Source organism: Rhincodon typus, chromosome 1, assembly GCF_021869965.1.
Source record: "Rhincodon typus isolate 14 chromosome 1, sRhiTyp1.1, whole genome shotgun sequence".
Classification (NCBI taxonomy): domain Eukaryota; kingdom Metazoa; phylum Chordata; class Chondrichthyes; order Orectolobiformes; family Rhincodontidae; genus Rhincodon; species Rhincodon typus.
The window spans coordinates 85,847,713-85,870,065 of record NC_063332.1 but is presented as its reverse complement, the minus strand read 5'-3'; the positions used below and the strand labels follow the sequence as shown (position 1 = coordinate 85,870,065).

Genomic DNA, 22,353 nt, shown 5'->3' with positions numbered 1-22,353 from the left:
CAAAGATGGACATATACCGAACAATCCGATACAGAGTACATAACCATGATCCTGGCAAGACCAGTGACGAGTATGCTCCTGATTCCCAATGGTTAAGCTGAGTGTGTGGTTTATATTCAATTGCAATTTCTCCATCGACTTTGATGATCAAAATTAATCTTCAACTTTCCGAATTTTATTGCTTTGGAATACTTGTTGCAAAAGTTGAGTTAAAGGCTAACTTCTCCCCTATAGCTAATTTGAAAATTGCAATTATCCAATCTGTAATAGAAGAGATTTAGCCATCAGTTGAATCCTCTGAAATAATTCTCACACGACTTAAGTGTGGTTTCTGATTTAATACCGATATTACACTTTATCTGAACATCATTCCTGTTTAAATCATTAATTTCATGCATTTTACTTCACACAGAAAGTAATGGGTTATGAAAGTGGATTTCCATAATATTGTCTTAATAAAAGCTTGTTGATCCTTCAACAACAACACTGGCAAAACTTAGTCAAAGCAGTTTATTCAACAATACGTTTCAACAAATAATGGGACAACAAGATTTTTTAACATGATTTTTCAGATTACACTAAACAATAAGCAAGAAAATGACAAACAATGATACAATCTGGTTCCTTGGCTTCAGATAAGGTGCCCAGAACAATGTTGACTTCAGACCATTTTGAGAGTCGGCAACTCAAGATGCTGTTTTATGCTGCATCTCAATTATCTCCATATCTAACCTCTGTCTCACAAACTTGGTTTTTATACCCAGAAATGCAAAGGCCAATATTTATTAGCACACGTTTTATTATGGCCTTCAAGTACTGATACCATAGGTATCTTTCAAAACCAACATTGTTACCATACATTATATTATAAGTTGCTCTAGTATCTAGACACCTTAGAAATTGTAGTCCTTATCTAAGTACTAAATTATCTTGAGCTGCCTGTAACCATAATCTTGAAACTGCAGAATTCTGTTACTTTTAGGTTCAAAACTGTCTTATTTGTTTATACAGAGAGAAAAAGTGCATCTTTCCATTTGTTGGTAGGTCACCTACCTCTGGGTTCATGTCCCATGCCACGACTTATTGGTCAAAGGAGGAGACTCATGATATGTTTCAACAAGCTGATAATCCCACTAATTGCACAATATTCTACAACAGAGGATGGGGGCGATGGGCACATAGTATGTGAAGATACCTGGCAGAAAATTTGCCCACCAGTCCAAACTCTTTCCTTACATTTGTCCTCTGGTTGATATGCAGGAGGATATGGAGATATAACACCTTATTTTCTTAGATTTGCCTAATTAACAAAATATTCCAACATTCACTCCTTTTGAACTTGAGTGGACCCACATTAGGTCACTTTTCATATTATACTTCAACTTACTTTCTAGCCTTGCCTGAATCAATAATCAGTTAATATTAAATCTCTATAACACATGCCACACATATGTATTGCCCCAGTTATTGATCATCCTTTCAATTCTTGAAACTTCATATTTGGTGCTCTCCTCTAGCCAGGCCCTCTCTCTCCCTTTTTGATGTTTTATGGGCCTCTCCAAGCTGTATGTGCATCACAAGTAAATTTAATTTGGCCACTATTAAACATCACGACAAAAACAAAATCTTAATTCATTATAAAGAAAGTTATATGTATCTTATTATCAAAAAATTATGGACTTAAAAGTTTTTCTGTGAAAGTTTCCTTTTACACATTCATCACGATCAATTCTTGCTAAGCTCTTTTTCCCCTTTCCCATTGATCCTAATTTCATGGTTTACTCAAAGGAATTCTAAATTTTGACTCTAAATTTTATGGTTCTTTTTGCTTTAATTTCAATACCTCAACAAGTACAACTGTATTTAACTGTATTCTGATTATTTAGGTTAGCTTTTCCAAAGAGAAGTATTTTTCTATAGCATATATGTCACTGAATTGTCTAGAAACCTTTCTCATTCTCCTAAGCAAAATTAATCATCTCATCACCCTTTGGACATTTGGTGCATGTCAGTTTGCTCCAATTTGAAACACTGATCTTTATGCTCTGGTCTCAATCATACAGATATTAGGAAACAGTTTTGTTAGTTCTGTTGAGTTTACCTATTTCCATGAAACATCACTGGCTTCTGCACCTTGTTGATAAATGAACTTGCTTCGTATGGGATATATTGTGTCTTATTTCAATAATTAAAATTTTCCTCCAGCCTCCGATATGCAATGTCTTCATTTTAAAACTTCCTTCCTCATTTTCAAAACTTGCTGTGGCCTCATCCTTCCCTATCTCTGTAAACTCCTCCAACATCACATCCTTCTAAAATATCTGCTCTCATCCACATCCAGTCTTTGAGTATCCCCAATTTTAACTATAAAAACAGAAATCACTGGTGAAACTCAGCAGGTCTGGCAGCATCTGTGGGGAGGAAGCAGAGTTGACATTTCAAGAGCGGTAACTCTTCATTCAATTTCTAGTTTTGTTTCGGATTTCTGGTATCCGCTGTTCTTTGTTTTATCTTAATTTTAATTACCCTACAATCAAAGGTTTTGCCTTAGTCTTAACCTCTGGAATTACTTCCCTAAACCTATCTGTCTCTCTACCTCACCTTCTTCCTTTAAGGTACTCCTTTTTTGACCTTTTTTTTGTCCTAATATGTGGTTGAGAATACAATGTTCCTTTCTAATATTCCTATCAAGGATTTGGGGTGTTTATTACATTAAAAATGCTATATAAATACAAGTTGTTGCTACTGTTGTCAGTGAGAGATCTGCCAGGTTTCAGGCATTGTCAGTTCCTTGTTATTACTTAAAGACCCCATTTCAGGTGTAGCAGAGATCATCCCATACCACAACAAGGAACAACGTGACTTTACCTTTTTAGAATCATTTTCAGCCACTAAAGAAGTGCAATAGGTAATCTCACCTGACCTCACCTAAGTTCTGAGGCTGCATTTGAATCATCTCAGAGATGAAAGGATGCCAACCAGATATTTAAAGTACTGATTAACTCATCCACCTTTTCTCTCACATGCTATTAAAACTCTGCTGCTCTTCTTGCTCAGATTTACATGTTACTAAGTAGCCAACTTTATTTGTGCTTTTAATCTAAAACTAATTGGCAGGTGCAGCCAATTAACCTGTTGAAGGAGGCTTGCTGTTATCATATTTTTCCAAAAAAAATTCTCTAATTTTGCACAATTCAAAACATTATAATCTTATAAACTGAACACACTGATAGAATATATGTACACTATGAAGGTTAAAGCGATGTAGCTCAGAATACAATTAATCATTATGTACAGAAACAATATCCTGCCTTGGAGCCATCAGACTTACTCCTATAGCTGCTTGCAGATTGGCCCAAAATAATCTCTGTTTGTTTTTGTCATTAGGCCATTCTAAGTAGGTCTTCTTCGCCATAAGTGACTTAAGTTTATAATATTTAGATGGAATTAGGTACTGAGGAATTGGCTCCAAGACAATTAGAATCAAGTTCTCAGTCTGTTCACTTAACACTTGGTGCTGTGCAAAGTAAAGCTCATAATGACACCACTCACTCTGAATGAAATTAGGTGATAAAACAAAAATCGATTTGTAACTCTTCTCTATACAGTTAATTATGTTTTCAATAATACCTTTGCCTGGAATAAAGTCTCTTTCATGATGACAGATTCGTAAATTCCTCTCTTCTAGGTTTGATAGTAGCTGCTCCTTCACCCAACTGTAGTCATGTTGGCTATAGGACACAAAAGCATGATAGGCCAAATTTTCAGATAACTGGTAGGAGTCAGTCTTCATTGTTCTTCGTTTCATCTGGGTCCATTGCCATGTCATTCTCAAGTACCAAGGCAAGTCCAGAAAATGGCACATTAACCCAATTAGGATTGCTAATACAAACATAGTACCAAGTACAATTACCAGTAAGAGGGTTGGACTGCATGTCACTTCAGATAAATGGAAATCCTTCAATAATGTTCCTTTAAGGATATCTGGATAGGCACAGCGATAGGACTTTGGCCACCCTATCATCTCTATGTGGGTGTTTTTGTTCATTGTGGTAAAGTCTCTTAAATTACAGGTACATGTAAATGGATTGGAGGCAGCATTCAGAACAGTCAGTCTTTGGCAACTGTGAAGAAAAATGCTTGAAGGTTCATGAAACGAGTTTGCCTCAACAAACAAAATCTCAAGATTTCTAAATTTGTTGCAGTCAGGTGGACTGGCTAACTTATTAGCTCCAAGGTATAATTCCTTCAAATTGTTCAGGTTCTTCAGCACTTTGGGAACAGTATAAATGTTATTTTTCTGCAAGTCAAGGATTTCTAGATTGCTGGGTAAACATGTGAAAACAGAATCTGTAAGTCTATTTGAAGATAGGTTCAGCTTTGTCAAACTGTTGGTCCAAGGGCAAATTCTAATCTCATCAAGAATAAGATGATTTTGACTCACATCCAAGTGTTTCAGAGATGTCATGTATGTGGTCATGTTACTCACTTCAAATAATTGAACAAATCTATTTTGTTTTAAAATAAAAGTCTCCAAATGTTTTAGGGTCCTGCAGCCTTGAAAAAAGAAATCACTGGTAAATGAATTATCAGAAATGTCAATGAGTTTGTATGTGTTTCCTTTTTTTGGACAAGTCATGAAAATCATTCCTGATTCATGAATTGTCAGATTTTCAACCTTTAGCTCTTCAAAGACATCATATATAATTGCTTGACTGAAATAGAATGGCAAGATGTTTACTTTTCTGAGAGTAAATGTCTTCAATTTTTTTTGGATAAAAAACCAAGACAAGTGTTGTCTAACTTGGCATATTTTCATGTTAGAAACGCTGAGCTTTTCAACTGAAGAATCCCAAACAATTTTTAATATCTTTGCGAAAGTTTCCCAATCCACCGTTAAATGCTGTAAAGATAGATTCTGGACTCTTGAGTATTTTCCCAATACTTTAAAACTTTCAATATAATGACTGCAATCACTGCAGCACTGGCTCATTCTCTTACTTATTTTCCTGCAAACTTGGCAACAGTCAACACTCAAATGGTTGCAATTTTGGCAGCATTCAAAGTTTGATAATGTTAAAATGTCAGATGTGTTGAAGGCATCATCCAAGACATTTTTTAAAAAATGGAAGCTTTTAATAGATGGCAAAACAATGTGGAGTTTTGCTGTTCTCAAAATCGTTAAGGCACTAGGGTCATACTCTGACAACATTTTTAGTTTGATTGAAACTTCCTGCAACTGCTTCCCTGAGATTTCTTTAAGATCATCTTTTCGAAACTTTATTGTTTTCCTGCTTCCTATACTTAAATATTCCAGATCTTGCAGAAAGCTAAATGCCTTTCCAAGTGTCAGACTAAGAAAATTATTTTCAGAAATATCCAAATATTTCAGAGACGTAACATTATGCAAGAAGTCACATTCGACATTCATGAGTTGATTCCTGGAAAGATCTAAACATTCCAGCTTTTGATTAAACCTGAAAAAAGCAGGTGCTAAATTGCTGATCTTATTGGAGGACAAATTCAAATATTTCAACTGGTGGAGAGGGGCAAAATCCTGCATATGAATCTCAGTAATGTTGTTCTGTGATAAATCCAGTATGTTTGTGAGATTTGGTAGGTTCTTTGGCACAGTGGACAATGAAGAAGATGAATAGTTTCTGACAATATCATTCACTACAGGAAAGCAAAGACTGTGGCAGGGTTGAAACATTAAAATCCACACAAAGAAGAAGAGAATGTTGACCATTTTGGGGTACTTTCTTGCATTTCTTTCCTGCAGTTGAACACTGATGTATTTCTCTTGTGGAATCTACTTTGCTTAATGAGGAGACTGAAACATAAAACAAAGTATGAAAATTACTACTATCTTTCAAGTAACGTTAATCTGAAAATAAAATATGCAATTCAGTGACATGTTACAAAATGGCAAAGACAAAAAATGTTATTGAAATGGTAACAAAAATGTAGCAATCTAACAGAATTAATCGCAGTAGTGACAGTTAGTAGTCAACATACAGTACACTTCAAACCAGTGAGAGTTGATGTGTACATACATTGTTGTTATTACGACTGATTCATTTCAGAGAGAAGACTTTGAAAGCTCTCATGAACACATGTAGATGAGTCAGTATAATATATATTAATGATTTGGATGAGGGAACAAAATGTAACATTTCTAAGTCTGCAGATGATACCAAGTTGGGTGGGAGGGTGAACTGTGACGAGGATGCAGTGATCCTTCAGCATGATCTCCACAGGTTGGGTGAGTGGGCAAATCAATGGCAGATGCAGTATAATTTGGACAAATGTGAGATTATTCACTTTGGAAGCAAAAACAAGAAGGCAGATTACTACGTGAACAGCTATAATTGGGAGAAGGGAGTGTGCAGCGGTACCTGGGCGTCCTTGTGCACCAGTTGCTGAAGGTAAGCATGCAGGTACAGCAGGAGGTAAAGAAAGCAAATGGTATGTTGGCCTTCATTGCGAGAGTTTTCAAGCACAGGTGCAGGGATATGTTGTAGCAGTTGTACAGGGCCTTGGTGCGACCACACCTGGAATATTGCGTGCAGTTTTGGTCTCCTTTTCTGAGGAAGGATGCTCTTACTCTCGAGGGAGTGCAGCAAAGGTTTACCAGGCTGATTCCGGGGATGGCGGATCTGACCTATGAGGAGAGATTGATTAGGTTGGGATTGTTTTCGCTAGAGTTCAAAAGAATGGTGGTGGGGGGGGGATCTCATAGAGACTTATAAAATTCTAACATAACTGGAAAAGGTACATGCAGGGGAGTATGTTCCCGATGGCAGGTGTGTCCAGAACCAGGGGTTGCAATATGAGGATTCGGGTGGACGATTTAGAATGGAGATGAGGAGACGTTTTTTCACCCAAAGAGTGGTGAGCCTGTGTAATTCATACCACAGGAAGTAGCTGATGCCAAAACACTGAATGTCTCCAAGAAGCGACTAGATATAGCAGTTAGGGCAAATGAGATCAAAGGTTATGGGGTGAAAGCAGAATTAGGCTACTGAGTTGGATGATCAGCTATGATTGTGAAGAATGGTGGAACAAGCTCGAAGGGCTGAACGGCCTCCTCCTGCTCCTATCCTCTATGTTTCTATGTTTAAGTGGCTGCATCTGATATCCCATTTTTATTCCTTCTCAGATACTGAAGTGCAATTACTCTGTGTACATAAAACGCCAAGGTTTTTTTATCACCAGGAATTTTAATTTAATCCAGCACTCTAAGCAGGAAGCAGCTCTCTCAGGAAGCTGGTTGCAAAGTATCTTGACTTATCATCATTTGCAATTAATGGCCGGGGTATCATTCTACATCAATCTCATAAGGACATATTAAGTGCGCAGTTCAATCATAATGCCCAGTAAAACTAATTATCCATTCTTCTCTTCAATTATGTGCCAATCATATTAGAATTGTTGCCTGGCAATGATGAGGTTTAGGAATAAGCTACCTACTTTGTGCTCTAGGTTTCCAACTTTCCTCTCCAAGATATGCTTGGCAGCAATGGTCACTGTACCTGTGCTCTCACTCAGAAGATCTCTCTAGTAATAGGATTTTGGTAGCTTCCTTATGTTTCAGATAGCTGGAGCTAATAAGATTTAACACACTAAGTTATTTTGTCCAAGTGCCATTTGATCTTAACTCCCTCTTGACTGGAGATGGAATCTCCATCCCAATTCTATGCCAAATGACTACAGCACCCTGTCTAAAATGCCATATGCTCTTTTCTAATTTACATATGTAAACCAGTTGGGTCCAATAGTAATTTCAGATGTTGTTATAGCTACTATTTTTTGCAGATAACTCCTTACATACACTCACACAATACAGGTAAAGGTACTTCCAATGTTTACATTTCCTTAAACATCTACCACTGTTCGCCATTCCCTCCTCTCTTGAACATTTGCATTTCCGTCTGAAGCTTGTGAAAGAAGGGGTTGCAATGACAAGATTTCCAATAAATGTGTAATCCCTTCAAACAACAAAACAATCACAGACTTCCTTGGTGGAAAGGTAGCAATTTTTGCCCTTTTTTTAAGATATATTAACATTGCAAAGTTCTGTTTGGTTCGCATACACGTGTATTGAAAATACATAATTTTAAAAGCATTGTTAAGGGTTAAAGTTTAATGCATATTCCATTACACTTAGTCACCTTCATGCACCATGGCACTTCATCAAATGTACCTGCAAACAGTGGTTGAAAGTGGTTGAACGTGGTTGAAAGGAGAATTCCAGGAAATGTACCCAGCAGCTGAATGAAATGTTGAGCCAGAAGGCTTGGGGTCAGGTCTCAGCTGCTCCAGTGGTGTGTATAACACATCAGATCAGGTTGATTGAAAATATCCACAATTCCAAGACAGAATGGCAAGTGGCTTGGAGGGTAACTCTTGGGTGGTGGCATTCTCATGTACCTGTTGTCCTTGTCTTTCTTAATGGTAAAGATCACAGGTCTAGACAATCATTTCAATGGAGGTTTAAGTTTCTAATGCTACACATTACTTCCACACTGCACTGGTGGTGAAAGGAATGAATGGTTAAGGTAGTGAATCGGATGTTGATCATGCTGAATACTTTGTTTTATGGAGTGGGGTTGGAGGTCTTATCAAGATCTATAAATGTTATGGAGCTGAAATTTCGTGCAGATATATCCTGCATCAAATAATATTTGCAGTGGTGCTAGGGGCAGAGGTGGGGAAGTTGCCCGCTGGATTTAATGAACCACTCACCTTCAAGTTAGTCTGCAGGGAGCTTCAAATTCATGCCACAGTGGTGTTCACCACTAATCGGATGTTGTCATCAAGCCAAAAAGACAATCTTTTGATCACACAAAGGAAGAATGGGAAATATCAATTGTAGTGCTGCTGCGATCCAGACCATACATTCCAAAGACTCGAAGGTTGTATCAAACACCGTATCCTTTCTGCTGTTCACAACAAGGAAAGTACTGACCATTCCCAACCAGCGCTCATTTGTAAAATTCTCAACAATGTCTAACATTAGGTGTGATTCTGAAATCAGACAGAATTTGCCAAATAATCTTGAGTGTGTAAAGAATAATGCTGACAGCCCATTTATGACTGTCTGTTGAGCTTGCAGTGTGGTGAACTTGCAGACACTGAAAGATCTTTATATAATTTCACAAGGCCCTGTTCTTTGAAGATAAAGAAAACATGTGCATGCACTGTGCCTGCTTCAATTCAAAAAAATAATTCACAATCATTCATTGGTTTATTTCTCAGGACTAATACCTTGATCAATTAGAGTAAATTTGGCGAGTTCATAATTAAAACAAAGCCTGGCAGCTGTCAATCATCATTAATTGGTGCATTCTCTTTGTCAACATCACTAACAGAGTCCATTTGCTAACCAACCAGCACTCACGTCTCATGCAGTATAGATGCTGGTTTTCCCTTTAAAGTGGTATTCTTGCAAATTGTCCTGATGAGTGCAAAATGAAAACTTTGGCAACTTTTTCCAGCAATACTTAAGTATTGTCAAAAGATTGTTTGAAAACCACAATGCAAATACAGAAGTTTTATACAAAACAATATTTCCAGACTTGAAGACAGTAAGGATTGCAGATGCTAGAAGCTAGAGTCAATAAATGTGGAACTGGAAAAGCACAGCAGGTCAGAACAGTATCTGAGGAGCAGGAAAGTCAATGCTTCAGGCCAAAACCCTTTGTCAAGATTGAGAAGGGAGAGGGGAGCCCAGAAATAAATAGAGGGAGGGGGTGGGGCAGGGAGGTAGGTGAGATGGAGATGGGTGGATGCTGGTAGGGGTTATTGTGGTTGGTCAGTGGGAGCGGTGGAGCAGATAGGTGAGTATAAGGATGGACAGGTTGTGGAGTACGAAGACGGACAGGTTGAGGGTGGGTAGATTTTGAAGTTGGTAGTGTAGGTAGGGGTTATTGTGGTTGGTCGGTGGGAAGGGTGGAGCGGATGGTGATTCGGAAGATGGACAGGTTGGGGGAGGAGAGATTTTGAAGTTGGTGAGGTCAGTATTCAGGCCATTGGGCTGTAAGCTCCCAAGCAGAAATATGAGGCATTGTTCCTCCAGTTTATGTTTGGCCTCACTCTGACAGTGGAGGAGGCCCAGGATGGATATGTCACCAGAAGATTGGGAGTAGGAGTTAAAGTAGAGGGCAACCGGAAGGTCAGGTCAATTGGTGCATGAAGGTATTTTTCAGTTTATCAGATCTAAATACAGTTCTATTCTACAAAACTAACTTTTTCCTCTGAAAATTTTCAGAATAAACATGCCAAGATAAGTTTCTATCTGTAAAGCAGGAATTACAAGCTTCAGCATATCAAATTGATAAATAAAATTTGAAACAATTATGAGATGTTTACTGTCAAAATAATTCCTTTATTCAAAACCTGTCAAACATCCAGTGCATGAGACAAATGCTTAACTGAATAATGTATTAACTTTATCGCAACTTGTCACAGGTGTTCAGAAGATTATAAAACTAGCACTAAGCTAAAAATGTAAAATAACTACCTCTTTCTTGTTAGATATGCTTGGTGCTGAAGCTAAGTTAAAATCAATCAGAAACCAAAGCACTATTTTGCAAGGTGGTAACATTCATGTATATATTACTCTATACATTTAATTTATTGATAGAATGTAATAATAAATTATACATTTGTACATTTGTACATTTTCATTTTTATCACACAGTTACAAAAGGTAACATAGTAAAAGGAGTAATGACAAAGTGAGGAAGAAGTGAGTAAGTAGCAGTTGGTGGGATGGGTAATTGTAGGGGAATAACAGGGTCCAGCAAGCAAGTAGACATCAGGTGGGGATGCACAAATCACAGGGAACAAGCAAAGAAGTGAGCAACACAAGCCACTGAGAACTGAGAGAGCAGCTAGCAGGAGGAAGCAACAAACAGAGCAGAGTGTGGGAGGGAGAGGTGGTGTGGAGGAATAAACAGCATGCGGCGGAGAACCAAAAAAAAATTGTGTGCTCTTTTTTGCTTTAGTTAGATGTGCATCATCTTTGATACAGTCAACTGCCTTGGAAATCACTGGTTTTGATGTGCAGGCAAAGAGCCTTTTGCAATTACAGGGTCAAATGCAGACAATTTAGGACACTGATAAACAGATCATCATGTAATTTTATCTATTTGAAAGACTCCAAGGGTAAAAGATATCATCACAACTTGTACTTAAAATATTCATTTTTTGAGCTCTCGTAGAATGATGATTGCTTGCTAACATTGTGAATGTCAGAATGCTACTGAGCCAAATCAGACACCAAGAGATTTTAGTTCATTCAAAACCACCTTCTTGCACAACATGAAAGTTAGGCCCAAGATATTTCATGGAGAGATTACAAAAATATAACAGATACTGAGTTTTTTTTAAAGCAGACTAGAGTGGTTTTAGCAGAAATTCCGATGAATTGGGGCCAAGGTGGCCGCAATTGATTCCAGAACCAACAAAGGCTGTACACTCTAACCAGTGTCATTCTATCCACCCTCTCCAGCCATCTACCTTCTGAAGTCCTGAGGATAGGCTTGAGGGTCCCTACATGGCATATTCTAATCTTTCTATATCATGTGCAAGTGGGATCAAAGCTGACTCTTTCAATTTTCATTTGGGCCAATAAAGAAGTATCTGAGATCGACTGTGAGTCTTCCAAAGTACTCTCCGAAAATTTGTGAAATCTATTTATTCCCTTCCCATTGTGATTTATTTTTAATCACTGTCACAGTATGGCAGTTACTGTCAATTCAGGCACTTACTACCGACTCCTAGTTGTCTTTGAAAAGGTGGTGGTGGGTCTTCAATTGAACCACAGCAATCCAATAACACTTCACAAACAAATAAATTTTAGCAAACATGCTAATTGATATAAAAAGAGTTCTCCATGATTTATAAAGGAGAGGCTGCATTAGATTGATTGACAGCTTGCAGCTCATTAAAAAAACTTTCTACTGATGATCATACATACAATTGAAAATCTGTTGTACAATCTGAAAAGTCTATTTTTCTTCTTAAGTTATAAAACATTACATTTGATTGACATATTTGAAAATAATCATTAAAGTGCAAATGTACTAAAAATGTAGATTCTTACCTCTGCAAATGGACATGGTCTCTGCACCAACATCTGCAAAGCAGTCCAAAAAAGTTCCTCTGTTACTACTTATACAAAATGATATCGCTGGCAAGAAAATTTTCTTTTGAATACCACAATACGTGGGCTAAAAGAAGGTCTTCAACAGACCTGAAGCTGATGCTTTGTAACTATTTTAATTAGTTGCTGCTACATACATTAGTCATTATTTTGTGGTATGTTATAGAAAGACAGCTAAGTACATGAAACACACTACTAAAAACATTAACATTTGCTCTTGTTTCTAAGTGCAGTAAGCTTTGGCTGGAAGGTCAAAAGCAGAAGTGAAACTTTCAGTAATTACAAAACCAGATGTGGTGAAGGGAAAGGGAAACAGCTATAAAAGAGGGAATACAGACCAGCTTAGGTCTGGAAAGTCTGTTAATTTTTGTAAGATTCAAATGGTGAATGTCAGCATTAATAACTTGGGGACCCATTTTTTAAATTAAACTGTTAAAATTTAATTGAATACAGTAATTTGCAGTTACTGGTTATGGTAAAGCCATCAACAATATTACAGAAGATACTAACAAAATATTCTCACTAGAAGCTCTTGCTAAGTTCGGAGAAAGACAAAATGTTGAGAAAACTCATCAGGTCTGACCACATCATGGACAGAAAAGACAAGTTAAAGCTGATCCACCTTCAAAGCCGAAAATAGTAGCCAGTTTCATGTATTTGGTTTTCTTTCTGAATTTCATTAAAAGTTTAGAAACTATATCACCCAGACAGCTAACAAGCAGGTGGCTGATGTGTTGATCAAAAATGATCAAGATTTTCGTTTACTGCTGAATATCAACAGAAGTGTGGCATACTGTCCAATCTCACAGTACTGCTTAATTTCCAGATATAAATGAGAAGCCATCATGTGGCCAACCTGATGGCCATTTTGTAAATCATCAGTAACCACAAAGCTGAAAATTGGTGGCCATCCTGGTTCCATAAGACCTTTACAGCAGTAAATCAGACAGGTGTGTAACAGTAGAACTGCAAATTGTCCATTGCAAACATGATTTACTAGATTAGAAGGTTCCTTGGCTTCCTTCCCAAAATGTGCCATCTGTGACATGTTTCAGAACTTGTTACAGCAAGCATTTTATTAACTGGCAGCTATGGGACCAGGAGTGCACCAGTTGATCAAATATGCGGGTTGATCAAGAGATCCACATAATCAATGTAAAAGTACACACTAAGTAATCAAAACATAATGCACTGTGATACTTTACTTGCAGCAGAAATCAGTTAAATAATAATGCAATTTTGTCTTAAATAAAACTTATCGGCAGAGAGCCTTCTCACTAACCCGCAACTGACTACTCGGACACTGCGGTGATCACAACAATACAAAACTTCCGGTATGACAGGTTTATAATTTTTGCCAGCTTGTAAGGTGCCAGTTAAAACAAAGTATGCTCTATTAGCATGATAAGGTAAAACAATATCCCCCTCAAAATACAACTTATTCTGACAGTCACAACAACCTGAACCTGGCACTTGGGTCAGGGCAGAAGGCCTTCAGATGTTCAGGATTTGTGTGTCATGCCAATGGAGGTGGTACTGATTTTCCACATAAAGCCTTTTTAAGTTGGAGTTATAAGTTGCAGTGGAATATTTCCCTGACTAAAAAAGATCCCTAAATCTGTGTTCGCCTGTAAGTTCTTTTCAATTGTTCACTGGATATCAGCATCGCTGACAAGTCCAGCACTAACTGTCCATCCTTAATTGCACTGAGAAGATTGCGGTGAGCTGCTTCTCCAACCGCTGTAGTGCACATGGCTTAGGCACACTTTCAGTGCTGATAGGCATTTCCAGGATTTTAACCCAACAGTAGTGAAAGAAAGGCAATATATTTCCAAGTCAGAATGGTGTGTGGCTTGGAGGGGAACTTGGTGATATTCCTGCATGTCTGCTGTCCTTGTTATTCCAGGAGGCAAAGGTCTTGGGTTAGGAAGATGCTGTTGAAGGGAACTTGGGAAGTTGCTGAAGTGCATCAGATGGTACATACTGTGCATCAGTAATGGAGGAATGAATATTTAAGCTGCTGGATGGAATGCCAATCAAGCAGATTGCTTTGTCTTGGTTGGTATCAAGCTTAGCATTTTTGGAGTTGTGTTCATTCAGACAAAAGAAGAGTATTCTACCACAATCCTGATTAGTATCTATTACATGTTGGGCAATCTTTGGAGAGTAAAGACACAAATTACTTGCCATACAATTCCTCGCCCCAGACCTGCTCTTGTAGCCAATGCACTTATGGACTGATCTAATTAGGTTTCTGGTCAATGGTAACTGTCTGTATATTGATGCTGTAGGATTCAGTGATGGCATTCCAGAACATACAAATCGATGGGATTTTCACTTATCATGAAGCAGGTAATGTCATATGTATACTAGCTCTATTGCAAATGCTAAAGGTGAGTTCAGACAGAAGTATGGACATTTCAGTACAAAAAATGTTGATCACATTTCAACCAGAATCTGAACTTGCTAAAAAAGACTGGCTTTGCAGGAATTTTGAAACTGACTGCTTGTGACAGTGCCTCAAGTGTGACATCAAGCAAATTTTCTGTTAACAGTGGCCTTGATTTACAGAAGGCAGACAGAGCTTCTGTCAGAGCAAAGAAAACTAGAGTACCTGTAATCTTACTATGAAAAGTCAAACATTTGTGGGAACGGCACTGCGTTGGTCAAAGAGGACCAGCGAATAGATGATGCTTGGACACAAGATATTGAAACGCTTCCAAGAACAGTTTATACAATGTGAAGAAAGGACAATTTGAAGATTTTATCGAAGTCACAGACTGTGAAACAGTGGCATTTCAACCTCTGAATGCAGTGAGAGAGCTGTCAACACACATTGCAGTGAGTGCACTAATGCGGAACTACGCATTGAGTACTTGATCGAGTACTGCACAGAGCAAGTGAATAAGTGCATTAATCCAATAAACAAATATTGCCTGAAATCTCACAAAGCCACAGTATCACATTCCATCAAAAGTTCTGAACAATGTTCTAGGTGAACTGGCATCACTATGCATATTCTTACGGAGAAGCTGTTTGAAACAATTGAAGCTTTGAAATTTGCAAAAGCCAAGATCAATAAACTGAAGACTCAGTATCTAGGAAGTGTCTATCGGAGTGATAAAGTTATGAAGGTTCTGGCTCCTCTCAACACTGATGTGGACACTGCTGCAATCTTTCAATTTAGTCAACTGCTACGTGACCATCTGGAAAGCAAATTTCCAGAAGAGGAATTGTGAAAGTGGCATGCATTTGATCAGACAGCAATCACTAAGACAACTGATTATGAATTGGGAAAATACAATAGTGTGACTGATATCAAAATATTTCACTTCTGCACCAAACAAGGATGAAAGTGTGACGACAAAGTGGAATCAGGGAATACCCTGATTTCAAATTTATGGTTGTTACCTTCAATGATTTGTCAGACAACAGTCTAAAAGTTGACCAGTTTCACAATATGTCCATTCTTCTGAACATTTGTGCAACACTTGGAGTGTTGGAGGCTAAGGGGTGATCTTATAGAGGTTTGTAAAATCGTGATGGGAATGGGTCGGGTGAATAGTCAAGGTCTTTTCCCCAGGGTAGGGGAGTCCAAAACTAGAGGGCATAGATTTAAGGTGAAAGGGGAAAGATTTAAAAGGGACCTAAGGGGCAACTTTTTCACGCAGAGGGTGATGCGTGTTTGGGTTGAGATAACAGGGGAAGTAGTGGAGGTGGATACAACATTTAAAAGGGATCTGGATGGGTACAAGAATACAAAGGGTTTAGAGGAATATGGGCCAAATGCTAGCAAATGGGATTAGATTAGTTTACAATATCTGGTCGGTGCAGACAGATCGGACCACAGGGTTTGTTTGCGTGCTGTATAACTATATGACTCAGAGCGCTGACTGTGAATATAGATGTACTTACCTCACACACCCCAACAACACCTCCTTCAGACCATGATCCATCCACTCCTCCAGTACCCAAAACTGCCCTCCCCACGCTCAGAACCAAAACTTGAAACCTTCCACACCTCCCCAGAACAGGCAACAATCGTCTTCACCGTAGGGATCTGACAAACCCCAGTCCTGACCAAGATCTCTCTCCCATAGACCCAACAGGGAAGTGACAGCTTAGTGGAATCCAGAGACCCAGGTAACATTCTGGGGACCTGGCTATGGCAGATGGTGGAATATGAATTCAATAAAAATCTGGAATTAAGAGTCTAATGATGACCATGAATCCATTGCTGATTGTCTGAAAAACCCATCTGATTCACTGATGTCCTTTAGGGAAGGAAACTGCTGTCCTTACCTGGTCTGGCCTGTATGTGACTTCAAACCCACAGCAATGTGGACAATTAGGTACAGGCAATAATTGCTGGCCATGCCAGCGATACCCTCATCCTGTGTATGTATGAATAAAAAAAGCCTCCTTTCCTCCCAACACCCATCACCCTGCACCCCCTCACTGCCATGGAGAATACATTGCTTAAAGATAACTGACAGGTAATTGCCAAACTTTGTTTAAATTTTAAACAAAGCAGGTTAGATTATTGGTCAAAGTGCCGCCCTAACAAATGAACCTGAGAATCTATGACACTTATTTTGTTGCACTGATACTTGCGCAATGTTTGTACACATTCTTTGTCTGTAAAGAACTGCACCAACTGTACTAATATATATCTAATTTCCAGGATATGCCAAGTGTGCCATACTGCTGACCCAACTGACAATCCTAAATAAGTTGTTAGCATAACTCTTCAAACATCCAGGATTATGTAGAAAATGTTATCCAACTTCAGAATTACATCTAATTTAGGTGCGGCATCCCAGGGTAGGGATGTCCAAAACTACAGGGCATAGGTTTAAGGTGAGAGGGCAAAGAGTTATTTAAGGTGGACTTGGAAAGATTTAAAAGGGGTCTGAGAGGCAGCCTTTTCAAACAGAGTTGTGCACATATAGAGAGTACTGCCAGAGGACATGGTAGATGTGGGTACAATCACAACATTTAAAAGACATTTGGACACATACATGGATAGGAAAGGTTTAGAGGGATATGGGCCAATGCAGGCAAATGGGACTAGTTCAGTTTAGGAAAGCTGTTTGCCGTGGATGGGTTGGGATGAAGGTTTTGTTTCCTTGCTTGATGAGTCTATAACACTAAACTTGGGTTTGTGGGTACAGGTTGGTTCAGCAATAATCAAGTTCTGCACTATCAAATGATTACAATGATCCACTGAATTGGCCTAGCAAGCCACTCAGTTACAGTAAAGTACCACCACTGTAAAGTCAAAAAAAGACTAGGTCCACCTGGCATCAACCTAGGCACCGAGGGTGACAGTGGCACAGTGATAATGTTACTGGACCAGTATTGTAGAGAATCAGGCTAATACTTTGAGGACATGGGTTGAAATTTCACGAAAGCAGGCAGTACAATTTAAAATTCAATTAACCATGACAACCAATATTTACGCTCGTGTAGCACCTTTCATGATGACTAGATGTTTCAAATGCTTTACAGCCAACGAAGTTCTTTTTGAAGTGCAGTCGTTGTTATAATGTAGAAAACACAGTAATTCGCATGCTCATAGCAACTTGCACACACAGTAATGTGATCATGATCGATGTCTTTCCTTTGCGATGTTGAACGAAGAATAAATATTGGTCAACACACCCGGGATAAATCCCTGATATAAAAAGGTGTAGAGCTGGATGAACACAGCAGGCCAAGCAGCATCAGAGGAACAGGAAGGCTGACATTTCGGGCCTAGACCCTTCTTCAGAAATGGGGGAGGGGAAGGGGGTTCTGAAATAAATAGGGAGAGAGGGGAGGTGGATAGAAGATGGATAGAGGAGAAGATATGTGGAGAGAAGACAGACAGGTCAAAGAGGCGGGGATGGAGCCAGTAAAGGTAAGTGTAGGTGGAGAGGTAGGGAGGCGATAGGTCAGTCCAGGGAGGACGGACAGGTCAAGGGGGCGGGAAATCCCTTGCTCATTTTAAATATAGTGTAATGGGCATATTTTACATCCAATCAAGCAGCGGGACGGGAACTTAATTTAATATCTCTTCTAAAATATGGGACCTTAGCCAGTGGAACGCTCCCTTGGAACTGCACTGGAGTGCCGACCTCGATTTTTGTTATTAAATCTCGGAGTGGAACTAGAACCCAGAATTTTGTAACCAAACCACAACAGACAAAGGGAATTGAAGTTACATGTCAGCAATCTGTCCTAAAAATTTATCCCTGTAAACTTCAGCATCATTCTGGTATATCTGAGCTTCATTCTTCCCAAGGTCAATATAACTTTTGAGTTCCCGTTGCCAAATCTGAAACGCAGTACTCCAGATGGGATCTGCCCAAATATGCCTGAAACTCAAAGTAAGACTTCCTCCCCTTGATATAAAGACCAACCGCCATTAGCATTTTTGCATGCTTGTTGAACATCGGCACCCAGTCTGAGGGTCAACTCCTTTATTGAAATAATCAAGTGCTAAAATTTACCTTGCGTGTTATTATAAACAAGGTTTGCATGGATCGGTGGGAAGTTCGGCTTTGCACTGTGGACATTAATCCTTCTTCAATGTTGCACTTAAAACACTCAGTTTTTGCGTTGACAGTAAATAGTGAGAGGTTATTAGTCCCTGCTAAGTTGCAGATTTGAAAATGAGGAAGTTGCCTGTGCAAGTAGATAACCATGATGAAGCCGGGACAACAGGCATGACTTAATCAGAACAAAAATACCAGGGGTGCTGATGACATCTGTGGAGAGAGTCCGCACTCAAAATCACAAACGGAATTCTGCACTCAGCGCGAGTGCAACACCAAACAAGTTCCCCCATGGGCTGGAGGTTGGGTGGGTTGTTATTTTCCGGTGGGCCGCGCCGCCCTGGCTACAAGGTTCCGGATCTAGGATGGGTCCGTATGTTGTCGACGTGGCGGCGCCGCGAAGGGCGGGGAGTAAGAGTGTGTGAGGGAGAGGAAGAGAGAGCGGGGCGAAGTAGTGCGCGTGGACAGGTGAGTCTCGAGCCCCCCGGGTTTAAAGTGTAACGGACGCTGGTGGAGAGGGCGGTAAAGGCCTCGAGCGGTCATTGTCCGACCGGAGGAATCCAGACTGGATCTGGGGAAAGCAGCAGCAGTAAGGGGAGCTTCTCTCACCCCGGGGCATCGTACACCTGAGGAAGGGTGGGGGTAGGAGTGACGAGAGTGTTCCTAATCACGGACTGATTTTACTTCACAGTTAGCTATGTCACAGAACCCATAACGTGCAGAAAGAGGTTATTCGGCCCGTCGTGTCTGCACTGGTTCCTGAACTTTTTGGCTTATTGCCCATCTCCTGCCTTTTCTCCGTACCCTGAGCATTGCTACTTAAATAATCTTGAATGCATCATTTGAACCTGCCTCCCCCACACTACAAGGCAATGCATTCCAGTCCTTATGTGAAAAAGTTCTTGTTTTCTCTCACTTCGCATTTGCCTCTTCTGTAAAACACTTTGCGACCAGTGCCACCGTAATTTCACTAGTGGGAACAATTTCTCCCCATCTACCCTGTCCAGGACTGTTGTGATTTTTAAGCTTATCTTCAAGGAAAATTTCCCTAGAAAAACCAACGAACTGTGGATGCTGGAAATCAGAAACAAAAACGGAAGCGTTTGACTAAGGATCACTGGACTTGAAATGTTAACTCTGCTTTCTCTGCACAAATGCTGCCAGACTTACCGAGTTTTTCCAGCAACTTCTGGTTTTGTTTCTAACGTCTCTAGTCTATCCTATTAATTGAAACGTCTCATCCGTAAAGATCACAGATTGAAGCCATACAGTACATTTTGTCTGCAGCAGTTCTCTGGATGGGTATCATGACTTAGTACCATTCTGTCATCCTTTCCCATAACACTGCATGTCATTTCTATTTAAATATTCGCTATTACTCTCTTAAATACCTTGATTGAATCTGCCACACCGTACTTCCAGGCAGTGTATTCCAGACCTGCATCACTTGCTCTGCAAGAGTTTTATTTTGCGATTTATTTCCTTGTGTAAATCACCTTAAATTTGTGGCCTCTCATTCTTAGAAGTTTTATACTCACTGTAACCAATCTCCAGTAGATTTGTTTGTTGTGTTCTATCTGACTTGGGGAACACTGGGAAATAGAATATGTCCTGGGTGTTCGTTCATTCTAGGCAATCTGTAGAAGAGTAGGAGTATACTTGAGGGAAATCAGGGAGGGCTAAAAGGGGACATGATGTAGCTTTGGCAGATAGGGTTAAGGAGAATCCAAAGGACAAGAAACTAACTACGGACAGAATAGGGCCCTTTAAAGATTGGCAAGGCCGTCTATGCATGGAACCGCAGGAGATGGGTGAGATACTAAATGAGTATTTCACATCGGTGTTTACTGTGGAGAAGGATATGGAAGATATGGAACATGGGGAAATAAGTAGCAACATCTTGAAAAATGTCCATATTTTAGAGGATGTGGTGCTGGATGGCTTCAAACACATAACAGTGGAAAAATCCCTAGGACCTGATGAGGTGTCTCTCCTAGAACCTTGTGGGAAGCGAAGGAAGTGATTGCTGGGCCCTTGCAGAGATATGTGCATTGTCAATAGTCACAGGTGAGGTGCCGGAAGACTGGAGGTTGGCTAATGTGGTGCCATTATTTACGAACAGTGGTAAGGAAAAATCAGGGAACTGTAGACCAGTGAGCCTGACGTCTGTGGTGGGTAGGTTGTTGGAGGGGATTCTGAGGGAGAGGATTTACGTGCATTTGGAAAGGCAAGCACTGATTAGGGATAGTCACCATGGTTTGTTTGGGAAATTGTGTTTCATTAACTTGACTGAGTTTTTTTGAAGAAAAGGATTGATGAGGGCAGAGTGGTAAATATTGTTTATATGGACTTCGTTGGGGTGTTTGACAAGGTTCCTCATGGTAGCCTGGTTAGCAAGGTGAGATCACATGGAACACAGAGAACTAGCCATTTGAATACAAGATTGGCTCGAAGGTAGGAGAGTGGTGGTGGACGGTTGCTTTTTGTACTGAAAGCCTGTGATCAGTGCTGGGTCCACTGCCTTTTGTCACTTATATAAATGATTTGGATGTGAATATAGGAGGTATGGATAGTAAGTTTGCAGGTGACACCAAATTTGGTGGTATAGTGGACAGCAAAGACGGTTACCTCAGAGTACAACAGGATCTTGAGCAGATGAGCAAATGGGCCACGAAGTGGCAGATGGGTTTTAATTTAAATAAATGTAAGATGCTGTATTTTGTAGGGCAAATTGGGGCAGGACTTATACACTTAATGATATCTGGGCAGTGATGCCGAACAAAAAGGCCTTGGTGTTCAGTTCATAGTTCCTTGAAAGCGGAGTTGCAGGTCGATAGTGTGGTGAAGAAGGCGTTTGGTATGTTTGCCTTTATTGGTAAGTGCATTGAGTATAGGAGTTGGGAGGTCATGTTATGCTGTACAGGACATTGGTTAGGTTGCTTTTGGAATACTATGTTCAATTCTGGTCTCCCTGCTATTGGAAAGATGTTGTGAAACTTGAAAGGGTTTAGAAAAGACTAACAAGGATGTTGCCAGGGTTGGAGGGTTTGAGCTGTAGGGAAAGGCTGAAAGGCTGGGGTTATTTTCCTGGAGCATCAGAGGCTGAGTGGTGACTTTGTTAGAATGGAATAGAATAGAATCCCTACAGTGTGGAAACAGGCTGTTCGGCCCAACAAGTCCACACCGAACCTCGGAGCATCCCACCCAGACCCATCCCCCTATAACCCACCTAATCTACACCTCCCTGAACACTATGGGCAATTTAGCATGGCCAATCCACCTAACCTGCACATCTTTGGACTGTGGGAGGAAACCGGAGCACCCGGAGGAAAGCCACGCAGACATTCGCCTGAGGAGGGGAATCGAACCTGGGTTCCTGGCGCTGTGAGGCAACAGTGTTAATCTCTGAGCCACCGTGCCGGTAGAAGTCTATAAAACCATGAGGGGTATGTATAGGGTAAATAGTCGCGATCTTTTCCCCAGGGTAGGCAAGTCCAAAACTAGACAGCATAGATTTAAGGTGCGAGGGGAAAAATTTAAAAGGGCCCTGAGGGGCAACTTTTTCCACACAGTGGATGGTGCGTGTTGAAAGAGCTGCCAGAGGAAGTGGTGAAGGCTGATACAACTACAGCATTTAAAAGG

General features: G+C 39.9%; 2 protein-coding genes across 2 annotated transcripts in view; one reads left to right on the top strand and one right to left on the bottom strand.

Annotated features, from left to right (window-relative positions):
• Positions 1-496: 496 nt before the first annotated feature.
• On the bottom strand, positions 497-13,016 carry LOC109936549 (toll-like receptor 1). Its single transcript, XM_048601197.1, is given in 4 exon segments — positions 497-5,807; positions 5,809-5,833; positions 12,113-12,145; positions 12,938-13,016. Coding segments are annotated over 4 exon segments (2,664 nt in total). The 3' UTR covers positions 497-3,280.
• A 6,035-nt stretch (positions 13,017-19,051) lies between these two features.
• LOC109936605 (protein NOXP20) overlaps positions 19,052-22,353 on the top strand; it is a 39,454-nt gene continuing 36,152 nt past the window's right edge. The window contains exon 1 of the mRNA XM_048601103.1: positions 19,052-19,179. The gene's annotated coding sequence lies outside the window, so the exon portion shown is untranslated. The remainder of the gene's footprint in view (positions 19,180-22,353) is intronic.